General features: G+C 35.4%; 1 protein-coding gene across 1 annotated transcript in view; it reads right to left on the bottom strand.

Moving 5' to 3' along the window:
* The window catches only part of TESK2 (testis associated actin remodelling kinase 2), a 54101-nt gene that overhangs the window by 6083 nt on the left and 23136 nt on the right, over window positions 1–24882 (bottom strand). The window contains exons 5-10 of the mRNA XM_026707008.2: window positions 12152–12298; window positions 9258–9340; window positions 8669–8744; window positions 7463–7546; window positions 5000–5086; window positions 3709–3856 (exon numbers count right to left, since the gene is read on the bottom strand). Coding sequence (XP_026562793.1) covers window positions 3709–3856; window positions 5000–5086; window positions 7463–7546; window positions 8669–8744; window positions 9258–9340; window positions 12152–12298 — 625 coding nt within the window. The remainder of the gene's footprint in view (window positions 1–3708; window positions 3857–4999; window positions 5087–7462; window positions 7547–8668; window positions 8745–9257; window positions 9341–12151; window positions 12299–24882) is intronic.

Below are 24882 nucleotides of genomic sequence, written 5' to 3' on the forward strand. Positions count from 1 at the left end.
TTTAAAACAAGAATGGAAAACCCACGCATAGCCTACAGGATCTCAAGATCGTGCCATCAAATGGCAGCATTTGGGTGGTACAATTTTGGAACATTCTGATTTGGATAATTTAAGGCTGGGACTAGTACCATTTTACTTCCTGGAAACCCCACATTCCTGTTCCATTTTTCTCTCTGGAAGCCAAAATCAGGCAGTTTTGGGGAGACAGGTAGTCCTCATTTAGCATATTAGTAATCATTCACAGTTACAATGGTGATGAAAATCTAACTTTATGTTCAACCCTTGTGTTTATGACCTTCACAGGTCTGTAAAGTAAAGTAAAGTTGAAGTAAGATCATAAACACAGTCGCAGTTTCACTTAGGCACCACTTTCCTTAACGATGAAATTGCCAAGCTCAATTGTGGTTGCTAAACGAGGACTACTTGAATTGGGGAAATGAAAGGATGGGAATCACCAGATTGCTTCTAGTAGTACTCCAATGATCATTTTAATTTTTAATGTCTGTATGTTTCACTTGTATTATGTTACCACTATTAAAATTAAGTAGCTGGCATTAATTAAAAAAATCTGTTGTACAAAACCCAGTGTCATCATGGATTTCCTCATGTTTAAGGGCTTTTTCATATGGATTCCTGTTAAAAAATGCAAATACATCTTTTGGCCTGAAAACTATGCCAGGTTTTCCATGGCGTATTGAAAGCTGCATTCATAAATATGGACTTGCTTTTGGGAGAAATTCTGAGGAATGAGATGGATGCTTAAGCATCTATTTTGCCCAATATGCAAAATTAAGGGCCATGTTTTGCTCCTTAAACTCCCAAAAGCCTTCCAATAAAAGAGGGTCCAACTATTGGCCTAATCTTCTCCTGGGATCACAAAAGACACATACTTGTGGGTTATAGTTTATATATCTTGTCCTTAAGACTGAAATGAATGACAAATTCAAGATTTAAACTGGCTCAGCTATGTAATTCTATACTTAGTTAATTCAAATTTCCCATCTAAATGAAAGCAATGTCTTAAATGTCTATATTGTGGTCACAGCAGTAAAACACCCCTCCCCTCAAAATCTTGCATTTGCCATAATTTAGAATTTTGTTTTAATCCCGCTTTTACTACATTATAAGTAACTCAAGACAGTGAACAAACATAATACTCCTTTTTTCCTCCTATTTTCTTCATAATAATAACTCTGTGAGGTGGATTGGGCTAAGAGAATGTGACTGGCCCAAAATTTACCAGCGGGCTTTTGGATTGCTCAAATTTTAATTTTTATAAATTAATTCAGCTCCAACTTTTTTTTCTATTTTAAAAATTTGCTACAATTCAAGCTGAAAATAAATATACCACAAGATGTATGTGTGATTCAAAATAAGCCATGAAGACAGCACTTAATTTGGGTTAAACTCCAACATATGTTTACCAGGGACTCAGAAGACATAAAAAGCCTTGAACATTTTCTAAAATGATACATCATAAGAAATGACCAGAACATAAAAAGCTAGAACTAGTAATTACTTTTATAATATTTTTCCTAGCTATAGAGTTAGAATTTGGGTGTCAAAGCAAGACAAAATAACAATGACCATTATCGAAGGTTCAAGTCTACAAAAGAGTTCTTTTGAAAAACAGGGTAACCACACCTAGTGCCCTAATTGTCTTCTACATCATTCTGTCATTAATAAAGCATGGATACCTCAAAGAAGATGCTAACCACTAACCACCAACATTGCAAAGTGATCTTCATTCTCTTCCTCTGTAATCTGATTAATATGCCAAACCCATGGTTACTTTAATGCAACCATTTTATTGTGTCTAATACACAATAAAATGCTACAGGCAGGACAATTCTATCTGTTAAAATCTATGTGATATTCATTGCCATACTGGCAGCAGACTACGAGAGGAAAGATCAGGAAGGAATGGTGTTGTTATTTTTCTCACCATTTTTGTTCAAAACAAATGTTGCTCAAGATTTCAGGGGCTATCTTCCACTGTTGGAGATGTGATGGTAAACTGGGACACTTGTGATTCCACAGCTTCATATCATGCATGCCAATTGTGTCCCTTTTGCATGATTTCCATTAATCCTAACGTGAGAGGTGACAACTTTTCAAGGGGCAGAGAGAAAAGTCCTCAGATTTGATTGGTTCTGAAGTAGAAGGCCTCTGTTTCATGAGAAAACCTCAGTAAATTCTGAGTCTATCTATTTAGGTTGGGGGTCTCCAACCGTGGCAACTTTTAAGACTAGAGGACTTCAACTTCTAGAATTCCTCAGCCAGCTTTGCTGGCTGAGGAATTTTGGGAGTTGAAGTCCACAAGTCTTAAAGTTGCTAAGGTTGGAGACCCCTGGTTTAGGCCATCTTCTGATTTGGCCCATCTTTTATTTATTTTGTTTATTTATTTTTGTTAATTGCTTACAAAATAATAGGTATAAGTAAAAACATAGTTATGAATACATGGATACATATAAGAAAAATAAAAAATAAAAATAAAAGAAACAATAGGACAGGGACGGTAGGCACGTTGGTGCGCTTATGCACGCCCCCCTACAGACCTCTTAGGAAAGGGGTGAGGTCAATAGCAGACAGTCTAAGGTTAAAGATTTTGGGGTTTGGGGAAGAAACCAGAGTCAGGCAGAGTATTCAAGACATTGACCACTCTGTTGCGGAAGTCGTATTTCCTGCAATCAAGTTTGTTGCGATTAATCTTGAGTTTGTATCTATTGTTTGCTCTTGTGTTGTTATGGTCGAAGCTGAAGTATTCATTGACAGGTAGAATCTTCTCCAAATCTGCCAATCCTATACATTTGAAGTTGGAAGGAATGTTGTATATTCTTGCCTTTCATTATGAGGTCTGTGGAGGAAAGAACTAGAAAGCCAGCTTTTTCTATGGTAGGCCTTGGTTTGCCTACCATGGTTCACAATGCACCCTCTTGGTTAACATTTAGAAGGGAGGCGAAAATAAAAGCACTTTGTCAAGCCTTTTAATGCATTTGTGGAAGTGAGTACTATTTCTGTTGCTATTTTATTTGCGTGTCTGTGTGTGCTCGTACGTATGTGTGCGTGCAGCACAGACAGTACAGCAACTATTTTTATGACTTTCTGTCTTGCACTTATTCTTGTGATCCATCCAGAATCTCAGGATTGGGGTGCAGTACAAATTATGTAAGAAAATACAGAGACATACACAAAAGCTGTTGAAATTAAGTGTCATTTAGAGGACCGCACTGATGTGATTAGATTGTTCTATCCTTAATTTTTAGTTGCACAGAGACAGTTGTGCAACTCAGCTGGGTATACCATATACAGTATCAACTTGCTCAGGTAGTCTAGACTAATATTGTTTATGCATCTCGCTCAAGTTAACATGAACAACAACAACAAAATTAAATTCCAACCTATCACAGTGACTTAAGGAACTATGTGTCCAACTAATATGTATGTATGTGGACTAAATTTGGTTCTTCAAGGAAGACAAAGTGAATAGATTGGATATACCATGAACATCAAATTGTATTTCCAATTAAACTTTTACAAGTAAATTAACTTGTACTCAATATGCAATTCTATTTAATTAGACTTAATTAGAATATTGTAAATACAATGTTTCCTAATTATAAATAAAAACAAAATTAATTACAACATAAAATATTTAATGTTTGTTGGCAAGCTGAGCAGTTTTATGACCATATTGTTTGATCCTACCTTTGGAAACAGAGATGGGTTTTCGATCTGCAGCATCCAGATTTAGAAGCTTTCGTTCTCTTTCATCTTCTTCTTTTTTCAAATTGCTCAGAATTTCCTCCAGTGTTTTGACAATATCAGTAAATGAAGGACGTAACTTTGGGTCCATCTATGAAGATAAGAAAAAATGATAAATTAAACACATAACACAAAATCTAAGCTTTTACGTTACCAATAGTCTTCAACTTATGAATGATTGCTTAGCAACCATTTGAAGCTACAGCTGATCCCCCAAAGCTACTTACAATCTAGTCCCTAAGGCTACTTTCTACCCCAAGGAGTCCTATACCCTTGCATCAACCATTGCCGCTTCTGTTTCAAAGATCTCTGGAGTACTGAAGCTTGGATTAGGGAAAAGGGACGGCCTGCTCTGTTGTTGGGCTACACAACATGAGCCTTGAAGCAGCTTCTATTTTCCTAGCAGCTGCATTGAATTCTGGCTGCTCAGAAACCGGCAGCTACTTCTGGGATCACGTTGCATGGCCCAGCAATGGAGAGGCTCCCTTTGCTTCCCTAACATGAGTTCTAGAGCATTTTCAAAGGTAAGTGTGATGGACATGATCTGAGGAGAAGGGAATAGGTCTGGTGAGGGCTACAGGGACCCGGAAGGGTGGGAAGCAAAACACGGGGTACCTTGGAGGGTGGGTGAAGGATGCCTTGGGAGGCCAGGGGAAGGACCTTCACTAGCCTCGCAGTGCCTCCCCTAGGGCCCCAGAGACACCCCATGCTCCACTTAATGTCTCATGTTTTGCTCTCTTTAATGACCGCATTGGGAAGAACAGGGATAGGGGTTCGTAAGTGAGGCAGTCATATGGCTGCTTCACTTAACAGCTGTCACAATTTCTGACCATAATGGGCAAACTCCATTATGGTCATGAGCTGAGGACTATCTGTATTCTACCAATATAAAAATGTTTTGCCATTCCATTTGGTGCACACGCAATTATAGAAAAACTCTATAAAAGAAAATTTACTGGATGTTTCATTTTCATTATAACTTGTCTAATATAATATTGGAAAGAACTATAGTGACAGCTTTTTATGTCCTTACTCATTATATACTTATTTGTTGCCCATTTTTATACCAAATCTACACATAAATAACAAATGTTATAAACTAATTCATACAATTCGTTCATATTTTGCCTTCAAATAATTGATAATTTCTGAGCTACAAAATCTCTCAATTTATTCAGCATTGCATTTTTAACTTTAACATAAACTAGGATCATTATTTTTTTAGTATACTGACATTGCAGCAGTTGAAGGCTAACTGGAGAAAGTTGGGAGGACAATCTCCCACCATGTGCTGAAAGGCATCATAATCCAGTCCAAAATTCTACATGAAAAAAACAGAAATACTCTGTTAATATCTAAAATAAAACAAACATGTTTTAAAGAAAGCAGTGGGGAAATTACAAGGGTTAAAAGACAAAACACAAAAGATAGTGAACTTAATTTTTCCCCTGAGCCCTGGGTCAGTATGTCAGGGTTCCAGGTAACACTGAAATCAAAGCTCCAAGGTTTTGATTCAAAGCTTCAAAGCTTCCTCAAAGTATAGATTTATTAGGCATGTCATATCACATCTGGGGAAAACCTGACTCTGGAGAAGCTGAGCTTTTCCCCACTCAAATCAAACCCGAAGTTCTTCCCCTCAGGTGGCAGCCCTAAAGATGCTCCCAAAATAAAAAATGGCTTCAGGGCTGACACAGTACTTCTGTGGATTTGACAAAGAGATGCTGATATATCTGCCACTTTCTCCTCCTTCATTGGCCTAAAAATACTTTCTGAATCCAACATATTATTCTGCTGTTATTCTGATATACTCTCTATATCAGCATTTCTGAGCCTTGCAATTCTAAAATATGGGGACTTTAACTCCCAGAATTCAAGAAAAGGAGCAAGGCTGGATGGGGAATTCTGGGAGTTGAAATCAACGTATCACAGAATTGCTACGAAACACAGAAACAAGCAGAAACAGCTGCCAGTTTCTGAACAACTAGAATTCAGTGCAGTAAATAGAAAATTGGCAGCTGCTTCAAAGATCATGTTGTGTGGCCCAACAAAAGAACAGCCGGTCCTTCTTCCCTATTCCCAATCTATATGTTAACAGCAAAATTCCAAGGATTGATTTAAGCAATAATACATTTTATCATTCTAAAACCTCCAGAAGTTTATTCGTTTGCTGGTAAACCATTAGATCAGGGATGTCAAACTTGCATCGTGATGGTGGCATCACATGACGTATGGGACTTTTCCCCCCTTCGCTAAACTGGGCATGGGTGTGGTTAGCGCATGATGCATCTGGCCCACGGGCCGCAAGTTTGACAGCTCTGCATTAGATTATTTCTTCAGCATGCACTGAATATGTATCTTCAGCCTGTACATAGCTTAGATGCACCACGCTGAACTGGAGAGAATCAGGAAGCTCAGAGAAACAACCCAGAATGCTACTGTATTTATTCAGAACTCAGTTCTAAAACTGAAACTAGTATAGAGAAAATAGATATTTCCTTTTCTGACTGCAGAACACTCAGTTCTCTGAATGTGGGAATCACAGCAACAACTCAGCTTTTTAAAAATGTATTTGGTGTTATAGTATAAGAGAAAGATATTCTAAGAGATAATAGTTTCAATCTCATAGTCCAAATTTTCCTCCAATATGGTCTAACATTTAGAACCATGAAAGATGCTATAAAGAGAAATGTATAAATCTGCCTACACCAAGAAACTTACCCACCAGGGAGTCTAGCATGAAAATGCATTTACCGAAGAAAGCACTACTATATACTTTACTGTACCTAGTACTTGGCCAATATCATATTAGAATGTAGAAACAATTTGCATAGTCAGGGTGTGATGCAATAACATCATAAACCACTTATGAAAATAGTTTTGTAATAACTTTAGTGCTGACTACTTATCACATTGCTGGTTCCCTTAAAGATGATTCTTAAGAATATCTCCACATTTCACCCACATATTTCACAGTGATGTGCCCTACATTAACCAATTTTGTCCATTTATTATGGAAGCAACTCTCAAGAGTATTAAAACACATTTCATATCAACTGCTATCTAATTCTTTTTACTGGGATTGGAATTTTCATATACAAAAATTTTCAAACATAAAACAGACCTTTTATGTCAACTGACTCGCCGAACTAGAGTTTTTTTTCCACTTTAATATTTTTTAAGATTGCTAATGCGTGTATTTCTCAAAACCTAACTTCAAAACAATATGCCATTTATAAAAGAAGACAAAAACACTTTAAAATAGTGTTGATGTAAAACAAACAAATGATGTTGTATAAGCAAAATAGCCACCTTTTCATCATTATCAGTTGAAAAGACAAAAAGATGTGGGTGAGATCTAATCAAAAGAAGAAATATCTTGATCAAACTGCCCTCTTCTCATGAATGAAGAAGCCATAGAAATCTCTTTGGTATTATGACAGTTAATCTCTTTAAAATTGGCTGATTAATGCAATATTCAATCCAACATTATGCAAGGATAATTATGAACTTTAAATGTGGAAGGGAGGGAAGAGAGAGGGAGGGAACAGCATTCTGTGCCAAGCTTGGCATATAAACGTAACAAAGGATTAATGGTTTATTGCAACTTTTATAGCTCATTTGGCAACTCTATGGAAATTGATTACCCATGAAACTCATTTTTTTTCCTTGACGGTCCTTATCAGTGAACTTTGCTCACCTCTGTTCGAGGGAGATAGTCTGGGTCTGCCTGGATCCTTGCAATAATCTCACAAAGGATGATCCCATATGAGAACACATCTGCCTAAAAGAGAGAATATGATCCCAGATTTATTTTGCAGGTATATTCTTTCCCTTCCATCGCAGGTCCCCCATGGTTTAAGAATTTTTCTTTGTTCCTATCACATGGGTGAAAAATGGGTGCCTAACACATTGCAAAAGCTTAAATTACCTACTGCACCACTTGCAAATTTCTGAGGGCACCCCAAATTCAACCAGCTAAGAAAAAGACTGCAGTACTGTTCCTTCATCATTAGAGGGAGCTATAAAACTTGAAAAATATTTATCAGCTTTTACTGATTTTTTTTAAAGCTACAGCTTTTATTGGAAGACAGAATATTGTTATTAACAAAATTATAAATTAAGGGAAAATATGGCATTGTCCCTTGATAAGTAGTGTAATTTTGATTTACAACTTTAAAAATCATTATTTCACAAAAGATGGATAAGTACTTATAATACTGTTCTCAAAGTTAGCTAAAAATAAAATTTTAGATTCTCAATATAGAAAGCAAACAATTGCCCCATAGGATATCAAGTTTATTACAGGCAACAGAATTTTCATGAGGTAATCTAACTAGAAAGATTTAAAAATAGAAAACATAGCTTACATAAGAGAAAAATGCTAGGTACAAGTTCTCCTTGCTTAAATATCCCAGGGCAACATCTTATGTTAACAGTATTTATTTCAAACATACAGGGATGGGCTGCTGGGAATTCGCAGGTGTTCGGGAGAGCCCCTAGCTAAGATTCTGTGCAGTTTGGGAAACCCCCAAATCCCAGTCCTGGCTGACCCCACCAACCCCAATGCGCCCCTCCTCCCAGGAGTCCCCACACAGCCCATTTTTGATGCAGGTAAGTGCAGGGCGTGCTTGGAAGCTCAGGGAGGATGAAAAACGGGAGGGTGAAAAATGGGCCTCCCAGAAGTTCGGGAAGGCTGGAAATGGGCCCCTTTCTGGCCTCCAGAGAGCCTTCGGAGCCCGGGAGGCCATATTTGCCCTCATGGAGGCTGGAGGAAAGTCCACCCCCCCACACAGTGGTGCAGGAGGCTGACTAGGCCATTCTCACCATGGCCACCCCCACCCAGCAACTGGGCAGAGAACCCATTGCTAAAAATTTTGAAGTCCACCCCTGCAAACATACCTACCTTTTCATTATATGGCTCATCACGCAGCACTTCAGGTGCCATCCAGTAAGGAGAACCTACCACTGGCAACTTCTCACTTCAACAAATTTAGAAAAGTAACATGAATGATTACCATTCCATTCCAATCAAAGTCTATAGGACAATATTGTTATTATTTCACATATTTCAAAATCCTGAAAGTTATTCTACTAGGAAATATATTACAAAGCCTACTGAAAGAATAAAATGTTTATGTGCCATAGTGAAAAGTTTAAGCAAAGTTATACCTATGTGTGCAAATCATTTATACATGGCAATAAAATCTAAATGGATATCTTAAAGATTCTTTTTAAACTGTTAAAACTGCAAAAATGCTCTTTAAAAAACATTTATTATCTGCATCAGTGACCTATCACAAATGTATTGTTTATGCAGATAGAGAATGATTATATGCAAAAGCTAAAAAGTAAGGAATTCAGTAAATAATCCAAAACAGTTTTAAGTCAAATGCTGAATTGTAGAAGGCAATGATCAGTGATTCACAATTATTTAGCTTAACATTATAATATTATTAAACTCTAATTGGTGTTTACTTAGAAATAACGCTTACCTATAATCAGGAATTTTCTCTGCCAAGCCAAAATCACCTACTATAGCAGAATATCCATTCTCATCATTTTTTATTAAACAGTTCTGAATAAAAGCAAAGAAACAATAATGAATATTAAGTAGGTATGGTACAGATGTAATATCGCTGCAATAAATAATTTGATTTTGATTTCACTACCTATGAACATGTCAGTATCTGCCAACCTCTTAGCCCATTCTGCCTTTTAAAAGTTTAAAAGAATATTGAATAATTAACAGAATTTTAAAAAAGGCACACTGAAAGCTAAGTGTCATCCTCAGCTTTTGATAAACAATTCCACATGGCCCTATTGGTATTCTTAAAAAACAAAAATGGCAAATGCTTTGTTTGTAACTACAACAATGGTAAGCAAAGACTTGAAAACAATTGGCCTTGAGGGGGCAGTAAAAAGCAAGCCTACTATCTGACCCTTCCTTCTACAATAGCTATTTGGTGAAGGCAACCTTCCTGTGACAGATATTTCACCAAGTGCCTATAACCAGATCTTAAAATATCCACATAGCCTGAGGACATATGGTATCTACACAGTACTGTTACTATAGTACTGTTCTCCCCGCCCCCCATTAAATAACTTCTGCTCCAACTGTGCTGAATATTGAGCATAGCACATAAATGCATATCTGTTAAAAGCAAACAAGAATGAACATCAGAATATGTTGAACAGGCATTTTGTGATATTAACAATATTGATCATGAACAATTTAAAGAATAACTAAAGAAGTTGGGAAAATACATTTTATTTATTTGTATCCCACCTTTATTATTTTTACAAGCAACTAAAGGCAGTGAAGATATCTAATATACCTTCCTCATTCTATTTCTCCCCAAAAAATCAGCCTGTAAGGAGAATTGAATTGAGAGAGGGTGACTGTGGGCCATCATGCCTCAGTTGGGACTGGAACTCACGGTCTCCTGTTTTCAAGGCTGATGTCTTAACCACAAGATCAAACTGGCATTACACCAGAGGTGGTATTCAGCAGGTTCTGACCAGTTCTGGAGAACCGATAGCGGAAATTTTGAGTAGTTCAGAGAACCGGCAAATACCACCTCTGACTGGCCCCGCCCCCAGCTATTTTCTGCCTCCCAAGTCCCAGCTGATCGGCTGGGTCTTCTTTGGTTGCCCTGTACAGGAAAACGGAGCTGGAAATCAGTGGGGGGTAGAGGGAATGGGATTTGCAGTAACCTTCCTCCAGCAGTGGGGAGAGAATGGAGATTTTGAAGTATCCTTCCCCTGCCACCGCCCATCAAGCCATGCCCACAGAACTGATAGTAAAAATTTTTGAATCCCACCACTGCATTACACTATCAAAATTCAAGCATGTTTTTCCATGTACAAAGATACAGTAGTTGATTTTATTAAATAATATTTATCCTAAATATTATTAGTTCTCACCTAAATGAATTTTAGAATGCACAACTCACTTTGGATTTTTAACTGTACATAAAGGCCCCTGAACTCCACATCCAATGTATTTTGAATCTTTTCAATTATGACTATTGTTATTCCTAATAAAAATTTATTAGTTTATTAGTTTATTTGAGGTTGAATATTTGTTCACTGCAAAATGTACATAAATCCTAAAGGAATAACATTAATCATACTGCAATGGTAAAAATATGGTAAAAATCCACACTTGAAACTATCTTTTTGTAAGTAGCTTCAATGATTTAATGATAATCATTTATTTCCCTCCCTCCATTAGCACATAAGACTATTTAGGAATTCTTTAAAGTACTATTTTATTAAGGTTCAATAAAGAACCATATTTAGAATTTGTGGAAAAGATATTTATGATAAATGGTACCGTGATTTCTTAAATTCTTGGTTAGTTTAACCCAATGCTCTAGGTCATTATAATCAATTGTGTTTGCTATGTACCATAGGGAAGTTATTTTAATATGTACAAGTACAGTCATGCAATTTTATTATTGATTATGACAAGGCTGTGTTGTACAATGTACCTACCAGCAAAAAAAGATGGTAGAGAAATCCCAGGACTAACTGTGTAGGATCAGAATATGGGAATATTGTGTGCCAGAGAAGAGGAACATAAAGCAATAAAAATATTCAGGTCTTTCTTCATGCAGCTAAAGTTGTAGCTTCTTTAAAATCTACATGAAGAGTCAATTCCTTGCTGCTGGGTAGGGAGGGAATAAGGGATTGCAAGACTAGCAGAGAAACTGTTACAGAATGGAATGGAATTTTGAAAATAAAAATCAATCATAGCCACAGCTCAGTAGCAGCCAGCAGTACTGAAGCAACCACAACATTCCCTTAATTTCATTTCCTCTGGAGTTACAGATCCTGGAATTTAGGCACATTCTGTAAGTTAGCCCAACTTTATTCAAATTGTTGTCCTATGATGCACCAATTTCACCCATGTAATGAGGAGAATTTTAGTAATATATAGATATTTCGGATTCTCATTTACAGTTCTGGCATACTTGCAGGTGACTAGCTTCTTTAAAAAAATAGGTACATTTTAAATATTTTAATATACCTATTAAAAATAGATACAATTTAGGTATAAACAATTTATACCTAAAAAAATAGGTGCATTTTAAATATTTGAAGCACAGTTTGAAAGCAACATCACTACTCATTTTTAATAAGATATTATGTTTTATACCAATAGATTAGCCTTAGAACGTTATAGAAGTTAAAAAGCTATAACAACATTGCACCAAATGAGTTAATTTTACATCTATTTTCCTGGAAGTATAATTCATAATTCACAATTGCATTTTGCTTTCTTCTGATAATAAGACAACACAGTTTGGAGAAGGGATAAAGAGAACAAAACAATTCCAAGAAATTTGCTGCCAGCAAATACGATCAGATAGAAGAACATTACCTTGGAAGTCAAATCTCTGTGGAAAATTCCCTTATAATGAAGATAATTGAGTCCAAGAGCGATATCCAATGCCAGCTTTACTCGCACTGTCCAGGACAAGTGCTGATTACTATCTAACAACTGTTCCAGGTTACCACAGTTGATGTACTGTAAAGAAACAAAGCTATGGTTAAAATGTAGTTCAAGGCAAACAAATACTGGTGAGAAACGATGGTACATTTCAACATGGAGCTGGATTTAGTGAAGAGCTCTTCTTTGTCTATCACATTAATGCAACTGAATTAAAATATCCTATTATAATAATGGTACACTGTAACCAGTTCCTCTAGCCAAGTAAAAAATATGACTCTATATTATTAAGATAAGATTAAGCACTGGAAGAAAATACAATAATTTTGATTCTTATTTTGCCCAATTCCTTAAAGTGCTCATAAAAATCAATAATGTAAGTTTAAGAATAAGCAAGTACAATAGAAATTTATAACATAGTATCCTGGTTTTTCATAATCATAGTTACTATTTACCAGCACAGCGTGATAAAAGCTTTCTTCTCCCTTATATTTGTATAATTCATTTGCCTGTATCTCACTTATAAATGATTAAGATATACAATTTTGTAAACTGGTGAAATTATTCTACAAGCCAGTTCAATTTTCAGGGCTGCATAGTAATATTATCAAATGATAGATCACATTTGTTAAGAAGAAAAAAATTCAACAATATGCAAAGAAATGAATATGAATTCTTCATACACAGATTTATACTGTATATGACAGCTCGGTATTAACATCAACCAGTATCTTGGTATAATGTACTGGCCAACAAATAGAGGAGCTGTTAATTTCTAGCCAAAATACTCAAGAATCTAAAAGAGATCAAAACATTTTATTTGTCTGGAGATTGGCACAGATCTTAAATACCATATTTAAATAGCATATTTTTGCCAGAAGCATTTTAGATTATGTCACAAGGAATATAGTGGCATGCCATTTTTAACTAGAACTATAAATATATTTCTTTGGCAAATAATCCTTTTTATTAAGATCATCTTGCTATATTAGCCTTTATAAATAACAGCTTGCTGGGCCTCAGAAAAATACAGGTACTATATTGTTCAGTGAGACTTGCATCACATTCAACCAATGTAGCAAGTTTTCAGGATCACTGTTCTCTATCATGGAAATACTAAGTTATTCAAAGTGGAAACTCTTCCACCAGAAATTGATACTTTTTTAATCAATAAAACCAAACAACTTTTATTAATAATTTCATATTTGCAAATAGGATTTATGATTTGGGGTCTCAGAACTACACTAACATGGGAAATATTTTCTGTTAATATTAACTGGAGCAAAATAGATGTGCAATTGAAGACAACAACTATAATTGCAACTATTTTAATTACTGCACTTCTTAAGTTCAAACCAAAGAGAGAGATGAAACTAGATCCTGTTGCTCAGATAAACTGTACTACAGTATCTGCCAAATGACCTAATTATGGCTTTAGAAAATATGCAACTGGATTAAGTTAAATGCTTGCAAACTGTTTCTTCATTCAAAAAACCTGCAAGAGTTTGACAATAGTCAATGGATTGAAATTTCTGCTGCTGAACACCCAGTCAAAGAATAGGAAAACAGTTGGCCAAACTATTTTATCATAGACTAGATTGGAAAAAGGCCTGATTCTCCTTCAGGTTTCTCTGCCTGATTCTCTACATAGCAGTAGGCAATGATACAGAATTTTAGTGGTCTACTATGATATTATAATATACACTAGATGTCCTGATCTTATTTTGAATGTGAGTTTCTGAAGGGTGGAATTCTAGACATAATAGGGTCTACTTTCCTGAGCTATCTGGTCCATGGAAGCACCTGATACTTGGGTTTTCCAAACCTGTTTTGATAAAGGTCACCCTTTTTCATGCTTTACCATAGTTTGACTTCATGACTGAAATCTGGACATTTTATGGATGTGGAAGAAGGTAATTAAAGTGATCCACACTAAAAAATTATGTATTTAAATAACTTCTCAATGTTCCCTACAAAATGTATGATTTTAGCAACCATTTTTTTCTTTAAAAAGAACAAAAGAGTTTCATTTCTTCTTCCAAAATGCAGAAATGAGCTGAAAACCTGGCAGCATGTTCAAGAGCATCTTTTCAAATCTGAATACAGTACAAACTATAATAAATTAATATACTAATGAATTTTATGATTTTATTTGTTGTTATTGATTCTTCTTTCCATTGGTGTGTTGGGCTGTGTTCACTATGGATGTTTTAATTATTATACTGTACATTATATTAGTCGCTAAAAGTTATTTGATTGTGGCAGGGTACAAGTCTACTCAATAAATCAATCAGAATGCTATAGTTGTTAAACAGCCAATCAATGGCTCTACAATCGATATTTATAATTTTCAGTTTACACAATCCATAAATGCAATCAGGTTCTTTGGAGAATTATAGCCACCTTTATATGAACTTGAACCTTGCCTTTCCTTCCTTATAAGGACAGGGAGAACAATGAAATGATTAATGAAAGTGGTGAACATCACTTTAGCATGCAGCTCGATTGTATGACACTTAAAAATGCATGAGAGTTTCACATTAATTGAAATGAGATTGAAAATGCCTCTGCAGGATAATATACTGAAATTGAAATCCAATATATTTGGAGGGCAAGAGGAAAAATAATCTGTTCGGTGATCCGGGTGGCTCTCACTTTGAAGGTGTTCAAGAATCTATTAAAAATTGGTTATTTTCCCAGTCTCTGGAAAAGAGCAAAGGTTGAGCCCATGCTAGATGGTTGTTGTTTTTTCCAGTTTATGATTCTAGGGTGTACAATTTTTTCTGAATTTTGTACATTATAAAAACCTTTTAACTATAAACTGTTCAGGATTTGGGCAGCCTATAAATTGTTTTAATAAACAGCCTCCAAGGCTCTGTTATGGAGTAATATCTTGGCTCCAAATATTTCTGAGTGCAATAGATTGTCCATTTTAATCTAACTTTATATACGGTTATGGAACAGACTTCAAATGGCCCATTATAGGCCCTGACCTGGTGCTAAGGAAAGCTACTCTATTAGTTTTGTAGAAACTATACAACTATTAATACTATTAACCCTTACATACTTCTTGACAACTTATATAAAATGGCACTAGAATTAGAATTCTTTATTGGCCAAGAGTGATTGGACACACAAGGAATTTGTCTTGGTGCAAATGCTCTCAGTATACATAAAAGAAAAGATACATTTGTCAAGAGTCAAGATATGCACAAAATATGCACTGTGGTTTCCATCAACATATTGTCAGTGTTATGGGAAATAAAAACTTAGAAGATGCAATTTCCTAACTATTGCAATTCCATTATTATGTCCAAACTGAGGGAAACTGAACTGCAGCTTGAACAATCATTGTTCATTTAAGCAGAATAACCTCTGCATCCCATTTGGAATATACTAGTGAAGGGACTTCTATTTTAAAAATAGACGTTGACGATCTGAAACCATGCTATGGAGAGTGGAAAGAGGGCATATGTATATGTAACTCACAGCTATTTAGTACACAATTAAAGTACAGTTCAGAGATAGGTGAAGATGAAGGCTAAAGATCCAGATGGATCTTGACAGACTAGAACACTGGGCTGTATCTAACAAAATGAAATTCAATGTAGAGAAAAGTAAAGTCCTACACCTAGGCAAGAAAAACCAAAAGTACACATATAGACTGGGTGAAACCAGGCTCAATAGCAGTAACTGTGAGAGGGATCTTGGAGTCTTAATGGATAACCAGCTAAATATGAGCCAGCAGTGTGCAGTAGCAGCCAAAAAGGCTAATTCAATCCTAAATTGTATTAACAGAGGCAGGGGTGGGATTCTACCAGTTCGCACTTATTTGCTAGAACCGGTTGTTAACATTCTAAGCAGTTCGGAGAACCTGTTGTTAGAAGAAATTACTGGCCTAATCCTGTAAGGAAGGCAGGAAGGAAACATTCTGGTGTTGCTTACAGAAACTGCCTCTCCATTAATTCTTATTACATTCTTGGCAGGACTAGACTCCCTGTCTCAGGAACTTCTCTGGAGTTTTTTTTCCCTCCTTTGCTGGTACTTTGCTTGTGTGGAGTGACCATTCAAAGTTACAATGGCACTGAAAAAAGTGACTTATTACCATTTTTCACACTTATGACTGTTGCAGCAACCCCACAGTCATGAGCGGCCAGGCGAGGAGATGTGTGCCTCGATGTAAGATATTGAGTTGGCCACACCCAGCCAATAACATGACCACCAAGCCATGTCCACCCAATCACATGACCAAGCCACGCCCACCACCTAAGCCACAGCCAAAACTGGTTGTTAAAAAATTTGAATCCCACCCCTGAACAGAGGGATACAAGCAAGATCAAGGGAAGTACTAATACCACTCTATAAAGCCTTAGTAAGACCACACCTAGAGTACTGCATCCAGTTTTGTTCACATTATAAAAAAGATGTTGAGACTCTAGAAAAAGTACAGAGAAAAGCAACCAGGATGATTAGGGGACTGAAGGCTAAAACATACAACGAACGGTTGCAGGAACTGGGCTTGGCTAGTCTAGTAAAGAGAAGGCCCAGGGGAGACATGATAGAGGTCTTCCAAGATTTGAGGGGCTGCCACAGAGAGGAAGGGGTCAACTTATTTTCTAAAGCGCCTGTAGGCCAGACAAGGAATAATGGATGGAAACTGAACAAGGAGAGATTTAACCTGGAAATAAGGAGAAACTTTCTGACAGTGAGAACTATCAACCAATGGAACAGCTCACCCTCGGAAGTTGTGGGAGCACCATTACTTGAGACTTTCAAGAAGAGATTGGCCTGCCATTTGTCAGAAATAGTGTAGGGTCTCCCGCTTGGGTGGGGGGTTGGACTAGATGACCTACAAGGTCCCTTCCAACTCTGATTATCTGTTATCTGTCATCTGATTTGGCACTATTTAAAGACTTTGAATAATGCAACTATATCCAGTTTCATAATAATTGGCCACTTTGTTTCAAGAACTTTGTTCCTTGTAACAGTAACTTAATCTGATCTCAAAGCAATTAGCAAGTGAAAAAGGCAATTGCACAGAGAACATTATACATGACTGGCAGGAAAAAAAATCATCTGGAAAAGCAGGAAACACATTTATGTTTTCCACAAATACAAGATCTGTGCAGCAAGATTTTGCATCCTACACCTCTTTGCTATTATATGGTGCTCTTAAGATTTTTTTTTCAAATCTTTCTTGTACCCACAAAGTCTACAATTTATTTTACCATTCATAATTCTTTCTAATCAAAACCTTTAAAAGAAAGATAATCACAGATTTACTGCCCAGATGTAAATCTGTGGAAGACAAAGAAATGATGAACTGAGAATGGCTCCATTAAAAGTAGAGATGACAACTATGGTGGAATGAAGAGCCAGCAAGTAGAATGGCTCTTCAAAATTTGTCTCTGGACAAGAACACACAATCCCTCAAGCTGCTCCATAAATTTTTTCCTCACATGGAGCTTATAACATACTAGTCTCCTGCTCTGGAAGATGAGGGAATGCAATTTCTGCCCAAATTGCAGTCAGAGCCTTTATGGGCACAGAGTTGCATGCTTCCTTTTCTAATCACTTCTGGAAATAGTTTGTTAAGTCCGGATCGGGGCTCAACATTGAGATCTTTCTGGATGACAATTTTTCATAACACCTGATGAGTTTCCTTCAATCCTTAGTGAAATAAGTTTTAAATACAAGTTGAAACTTTAAAAAACTATTTGAAGGGATTAAAAATTAAGATGGTTTAAAGGAAAAAAAGGAAGGTAAAGTTGGTTTATTTTATCAAGATTAAAATAATTTGTGACCTCTGATAACCTTTAGTGGACTTTTGGTGACCAGGATTGCATAACTGAGCATTAAGGATCTGTTTATAGATAAGAGATGAAATATGGGGAAAAGATCTTTTGTTGAATTTTAAGAGAAGGTAATAAATTATTAAAGTTGTTTACATTTGTTGCGATGAAGAGGGAAGTCATTTATTAAATATTTTTTCTTAATTATATTTTTATTTTTCTCTTTTCTATACTTTTTTCTTTCTATTCTTTTAATTTTAGTTTGTATTATGGTAGCTTTCATCTTTTAATTGAAAACAATAATAAAATTACTGCAAAAAAAAAAAAGACTGAAAGCCAAGAATACTTATTTCTGGGTCATAGAGATGGCTACTAAGAATACTACTTAGCACAATCAAATATTTTGCTATTTTCTTCCATAATATTTTGAGAGATCTATATAGATCTGGATGCAGGTTCTGTACTAATGAAAAATCTTTCTGGAATAAAGAAAGATCTCAAGATCATTCACATATCCTCCACAAAGCTATTTCTCATGAGTAAACCATAGAAAAAGATGTTCTTTAATTGGTTTGTGGAGTCATTGAGTATTGAGGGATTTCTATTTGAGCTCACAGCTGTTTTGGAGTCAAAGTTCTACCAATTCTCACTTCTTAATTACTTTGAACTTTTTAAAACTACTTTTTTAAATATTAAGAACCTTTTAGATTTTTAGTGTGTGAGATTTTTTCTTCAACCTTTTGTGAACAAAATTTTAAATAAGATTTCAAGATATACAAAAATTTAAATTAAGGAGTTAAAAGGGGAAAGGGGAATTGAGCATTGTTTTTTAAAAGTTATGTATGAATGAATGGCCCAGATAGATTTATTATAAATGGATTAAGTAAATATAAGAATTTTTCCCGTGGGAAAGAAGTTATGTTTCACATATAAAAAAGATGGATATTTGAAAGTTGATCACTAGAGGGTGCCAGAAGTAAAAAGAACAATGGCTGCATGGAGAAATGGGATCAAATGACTCAAAAATTAATTTTAAAGATTCTGTCGCTGTTGATAAATTTATTGACAAAATAGATGATGGTATGGAAGAAAAAGAAACATTGTACTGGACAAGGAGACAAATATATTGTATTGAACAAAAAATTGATTTAACATTGGATATAAAAATGACAGATTATACGAACATAAAACAAGATGATTTAACCCCAATAAGCATGGAAAATTAGTCATAGACTCTGACCTAGATCCGGAGATTCTTCAAAATTTTCAAATTTGGGGAATGGTATCAACTAGTAAAATCTCAAAGGTGGGAAAGCACAAAAAAAATATGAGGAATGGTTTCTTCGGAATAATGTCCTACTAAGAACCCCCATTTGAATAACTGCAGTCTGAATTATGTATATCAGTTGGGGCTTGGAGAAAAAAGCGAGAAGTCTTTTGTATAGTCTTTGCCTCTTCAGTTAGAAAATCAGCCCAATATCTTACATACACCTGTGACTTCCTATCTCGAATCTTGCACTGGACTTCTGGATTGACTTTTTGGACTCTGACTCAGTTTATACTCTGACTTTTGCACATATTGGTCTGAAACTTTGAGTATATGCTTGACTGACTCTTGAACTGTCTTTACAGTACATTTTCTGCCCAACCCTTTGATTACATGTTGATTATCTTTGAGAAGCTTTAAGCCCATCCAACTATATCTACCCCAATTTTGGTGAGCCTCCTTAGACAGGAGGAAAAATGAAATAATAGGTGAGCCATGCTTTGTATCTTTACTTACTCATGTGTCGCAACATATTAATTTAGATTTTAACATTTAAGTTTTGTATTATATATATTTTCCTATAATAAGTAGTGGTTTAGAACATTTATTCTTTGTTCCAAAATCAACTCTATATAACTCACTTATTCATGCTTAGACTTTGAAAACTTAAGTGGAAAAAAAAAACATACATAGCAAGATCTTTATTTAAACTAAGTCACAATTTTCTTTGTTAAAGGGATGTTGCTCCCTGTTGCTTAATGAAACAGTAATAAAAACATTTCTATTTTACAGTTCTATTGTTTATATTTATACAGTTTCAGTACACTGGTTTAATGAGTTTTATTTTAGGAAAAAACATAGTATCAAAAATTAACACTCCAAAAGGAATTTTTGGTTTAAATGCATTAGGTTTATAGCTATTTTGTTATCCTTTTAGGATTGAGGCAGCATATAAATTGTTTGATGAGTCACTATTTTTTGTGATATATTGGAATGTTCTAGTAGACTTTCACATCTCTATTCATATGGAAGAACATATAGCTGTCAACTGAATGAACAGGAGCAACAGAAGCAGACATTGTGAACTGACTCATATGTACATTAAATGGCTTGGCCTCTTAATTTTCTCCACAAGATTCCAAATATGTATGGCATTATATCAAGGAAACATCATGTGAATCAGATTATACATAAATCAATGTATCAGGAAAGAAGTCAATAATTATTTCTACAAGAATAACGACACATGTTTTGCAGCTATAGAGAGAGATGCCTCCACCCTGAATGTTTAGGTGCATGGCTCTAAATTAATATTAAGGATTATTTATGCATGTCTATAATTGGGAGGAATTAGAATGTCCAACAGCATGAAATACAGACTTATTTCAGGCATTGTTTAACTAACAAAGGTACACAGAATTATGAGTACACATTTTAATTGCTAGACCTTTGAGCACTCATACATTCTTATGAGATGTTCTTATGTGTTAAACCTTCAAGCATCAGCCATCTAATTCATGCTAAAAAAATGGACAGAGTCCTATTGAAATTGACATGGGTGTTTTGAGAGCATCCTAAGATGGTATACCCCCAATACTAATAATGTGACAGCCTATGTTACCAGAACTCTAAGAGACATGCAAACTTCCAAGATAATAATGGTGTTAAAATACTATAGGTGGATTTACTCTATGGGCTGACTTACTCATAAGTAATAAAACACAGTGAATGTTCAAAGTTGCAGAAAAGGGAATATAAAGTTTTCAAAACAGCACTGTCTGAGGCATGGAGATTTCTTCCTTTTAGAATAAATCTTAAAAGCTTACATAGAAGAAAATTAGATTGCAGTTGAAACACACATTTATTTATACATATATGTTTATTTTTAATTTTAATATTTGAGACATCTATTTATTAATAAGTCTGGGTGGCTAAAATGACCAAATATGCCATATTATTTTAAATAAAAGTACACAAATTCAAACATTAGGCAGATTAAAGAATGTTGTTCTTAGGGGGAAAATACTGTTGTTCACTGTATTACTGAAAGAAGATAAAATCTATCTTTTGAGCAATCAGGGGAGAATCTGAATAAACTATGACTCAGTTAAGAAGTATTAGCATCAAAACTGGCAACCAAGACTCTTGTGATTTTGCATGCTTTTCGTATCATTATCCTCAACTTGCTGCTTACCGTATTTCATTATATATGATACTTAGTACTCATTACCAAATTATGATTCACAAATCCATTTCAATCCATGTTCTGAAACTGACTTGAAGTAGATTAGCGAAAACTAGAAATTGAGGAAAAACTCCATGTAAAGAGGGGAGAAGAAAAAAATAGCTTGTTGGGATGTTCTTCCGCATGTTATAATTTAATATTACATCTGAAAGGACTCATAATGGAGGTGAAGCGACAAAACAACTTGCTCCACAAAGGAGCTCTGGCATACTGCAACCCATTTGATCTGCTAATAATTTCAACACTACTGTACATATTTTGCCTCCTGCAATCCTCATCAACTGGGATTCACACTTCCCTATTTTCTGTGACAGTGCAGTTCATGAACAATATTTTCATCCAATCACTTCTCATCTTAAATTATCCAACAGCTGAATGCAAAAATACATCCAATTGCAGCCAATCAATGTGTTAAAGCCCCATTCCCTTTCACAATGAAAGCAACCTTTGGTCACCTTTTCGTGTGCATGACATTTATGGAGTTACCAATTCCTTCCCCTAACAAGCATTTATCTATCTCTTTTTCTGTATCTCTATGGTGCCATATTAAACATTCACCCCTAGAGGCTGCAATAACAGATATTGTGTAGAGGTGTTGTGGAGGAACTGGGCAGTCACGGGATTCTTTCAAGGGAAGAATTCATTGTGAACCAATTAACAAGCTCACTAAAAAGCTAGAAAAGCTTCTCCATTACTTCTGCTAAATCAGCTTTGTTGTTGGGAGTGTATTTCACATAGTGGAGAGTTTTATGCTGGCAAAGCAGCGTTCCTGGACTTTTCCATGACTAGGGATGATCAAAACAGTAAGGAGAAAGGGGATGCAGTAAGCATTCTATCCAAAAAGAAACTACATGGATGATCCCAGAATGTATCCATCTGTGTGTACCTTGCATCTTTACAGAGACAAGGGACAAGAATGACAGGTCACTCACAGACTATAGGCGTTATTACATCCTGCAAAAAATGGGGACACATAGTCAACATATTTAATTTTATAGATATGTTAGAATTCATAATCCCTTGATGCTATTTTAAATTTCTCTAAAAATTCTCATTATAGGGGAAACGTGACTAACTTCTCTGTTACTTAATTGTTCGTGTTTAATCTCTCTTCCCTTCCATTTCCCATCTCCCCACAACTTCTCACCCTCATCCAAGTGCCTGAGGGGAGGAAAATCTTTATCATTTAAAGCTCTATGATGCCTTCCCCAGGAATCAGAGAATCAGAGCTTACTAGTTTATTGTGAGAAAAATGACAAACACTTCAACGGTGATTTTATAAAAACTATTTCATTTAGGGGTTCTTTTTTTAAAATCAGGGACAGACATATGCATTCAACAGATAAATGTTGAATAAGAAAAAACCATCACATTTCAGTAATGAAATAACTTCTATTTGTGCAGTGCAAGTGGTAAAGTCTGTTCAATTTTTTCAAAAGGCCATGACAGTTACTAAAAATAATTTCATGAAATATGCATTAAGATCTCAAGAGACTTCACCACTAAAGTATCTGAATCATTTGAAGACAGTATCCAAGCCAAAAATAATACTAAGGGTTTTTTTAAAGTACAGCATGACTTCTTTGTTTCAAACAAAAGTACTCTCATACAACAATAAATATTTCATTTAATACTGGTGAACATGGTCCAGATTTTTCCCTGATCCAGTGCAAACTAAGCAGTATGTATCTTCCACCAAATTACTTGATCTTGAAGGGATGCCTGTGTTAAAGAGACAAGTCTATCCATATCTCCCAGCAATATCAAAGCAACTATCACCAGTGCTCAGAATGTTTGTGTTAAATAGGAGCTCCCATTATCATGTTGTCTACTGCTTGTATTTATCCAATACTTCAGGAAAATTTTGGCACTTTCTTGCACTACACAATTTCTGCATTCATTGCAGTGGTATTACAAGGATTAGAATAAGTGCAATAAGCTCATTTTATTGTATTTTTTGTCTTCCATCTAACTGAAGAGACAAAAATCTTTTTAATTTTGTAATTCTTTTCCTTAATTCTTCTTACAGAAGAAGCAGGTGCTACTTCAGTAAGTAATAAAATCACATGTACTACATATCCCTTCTCCCAATGAAATCGACAGCCTTCTCACTCAATCCCAAAATCAGTTTTTTTGTGTCAGGAATAGAGAACAAACAATGGAAGTCACAACAAAGCAAACCACCAGTTAAAAACCAGACATTACAAAAAATATCAAACCCAAGAGTGTATGCCATGTCCTTGGATATTTGGTACACCAAATTGGAGTGTGGTGATATATTCATTTCTCAATTCTGGCCTGCAGCATTAAATAAGACACACATAAGCACATTCTACAAAAGAATCCCAATGGCAGTAAATTCTGCAAGCTGAAGTTTCATTTTACAGATATAAAATGTGACATTCCTATTACAAAAATATTACATGTAAGACTTCTTTTACAATTAATGAACAGATGTATGGAAAATGTAGTAAAACTAACATGTAAGAAAACCATGATCCAAACAAGAAAATAGGAAATAGCTCCTACTTTTATATATTGCAACTGGAAAGCAAAAGACAGTATGGAACCTTCTAGTTCCACACTGCATAAGCAACTAGAAGCAAACAAAGATCAAACAGAAAAGCAAAGATCAAACAGAAAATCATGAAACAAAGTTCAGAGATTTTGATCAAGGTAATCAACTCTTAATAAAATAAATACTCTCAACTCCCATTTTGCTTTAGTTAGTAAAAATTGCTGAGAATTTAAGTTCAGCATACCAGGTTGCCCATTAAACAAGATTTTCTGTCTGTGATACCATTATATTCATAGCAATCTTTCATTTTCCTTCACTAAATCCTAAAGTATAACTGACACTCACAAATATGCACAAATATGTCACAAGAACAGCCAACAATTGATTAGTAAAGGGATTGCTTCTTAATCAAGGAGCTACTTTACTTTGCCCTTACAATATTTCAGAAACAATGAGTTTGCTAAGAGAAAAAGCATGTCTAAAGATATTTTCATTGTGCGAAAGAGTGGGGCAACTGAGGCAACGAGGAAGAAGAGCCAATCAAAAGAGGGCAATGCAGGACACCTCCTCCTAGGTTATACTCCAGGAAGAGGAGGTTGGAAGTAGATGTGGATTTAGGTGGTGGAATAACTCAACGAAGGCCAAACCTCAGAATACATACTCCTGTCAGGAAGACAGTATTTATCATCAGGACTGGTTAATATTGACAGGATAGCAGAGGTATTTTCTAGAAGTCAACCCATTTTAAATTATTTAATATAAATCAACTTGTCCCTTGTTTCTATGTTAACCAAGTGTTTGTTTCAACCTACTGTATATCTTGTTCCATATTCTACCCTG

This window comes from Pseudonaja textilis, chromosome 3 (assembly GCF_049901715.1).
Source record: "Pseudonaja textilis isolate UNSWEBS1 chromosome 3, rPseTex1.2, whole genome shotgun sequence".
In the NCBI taxonomy this organism is placed as follows: domain Eukaryota; kingdom Metazoa; phylum Chordata; class Lepidosauria; order Squamata; family Elapidae; genus Pseudonaja; species Pseudonaja textilis.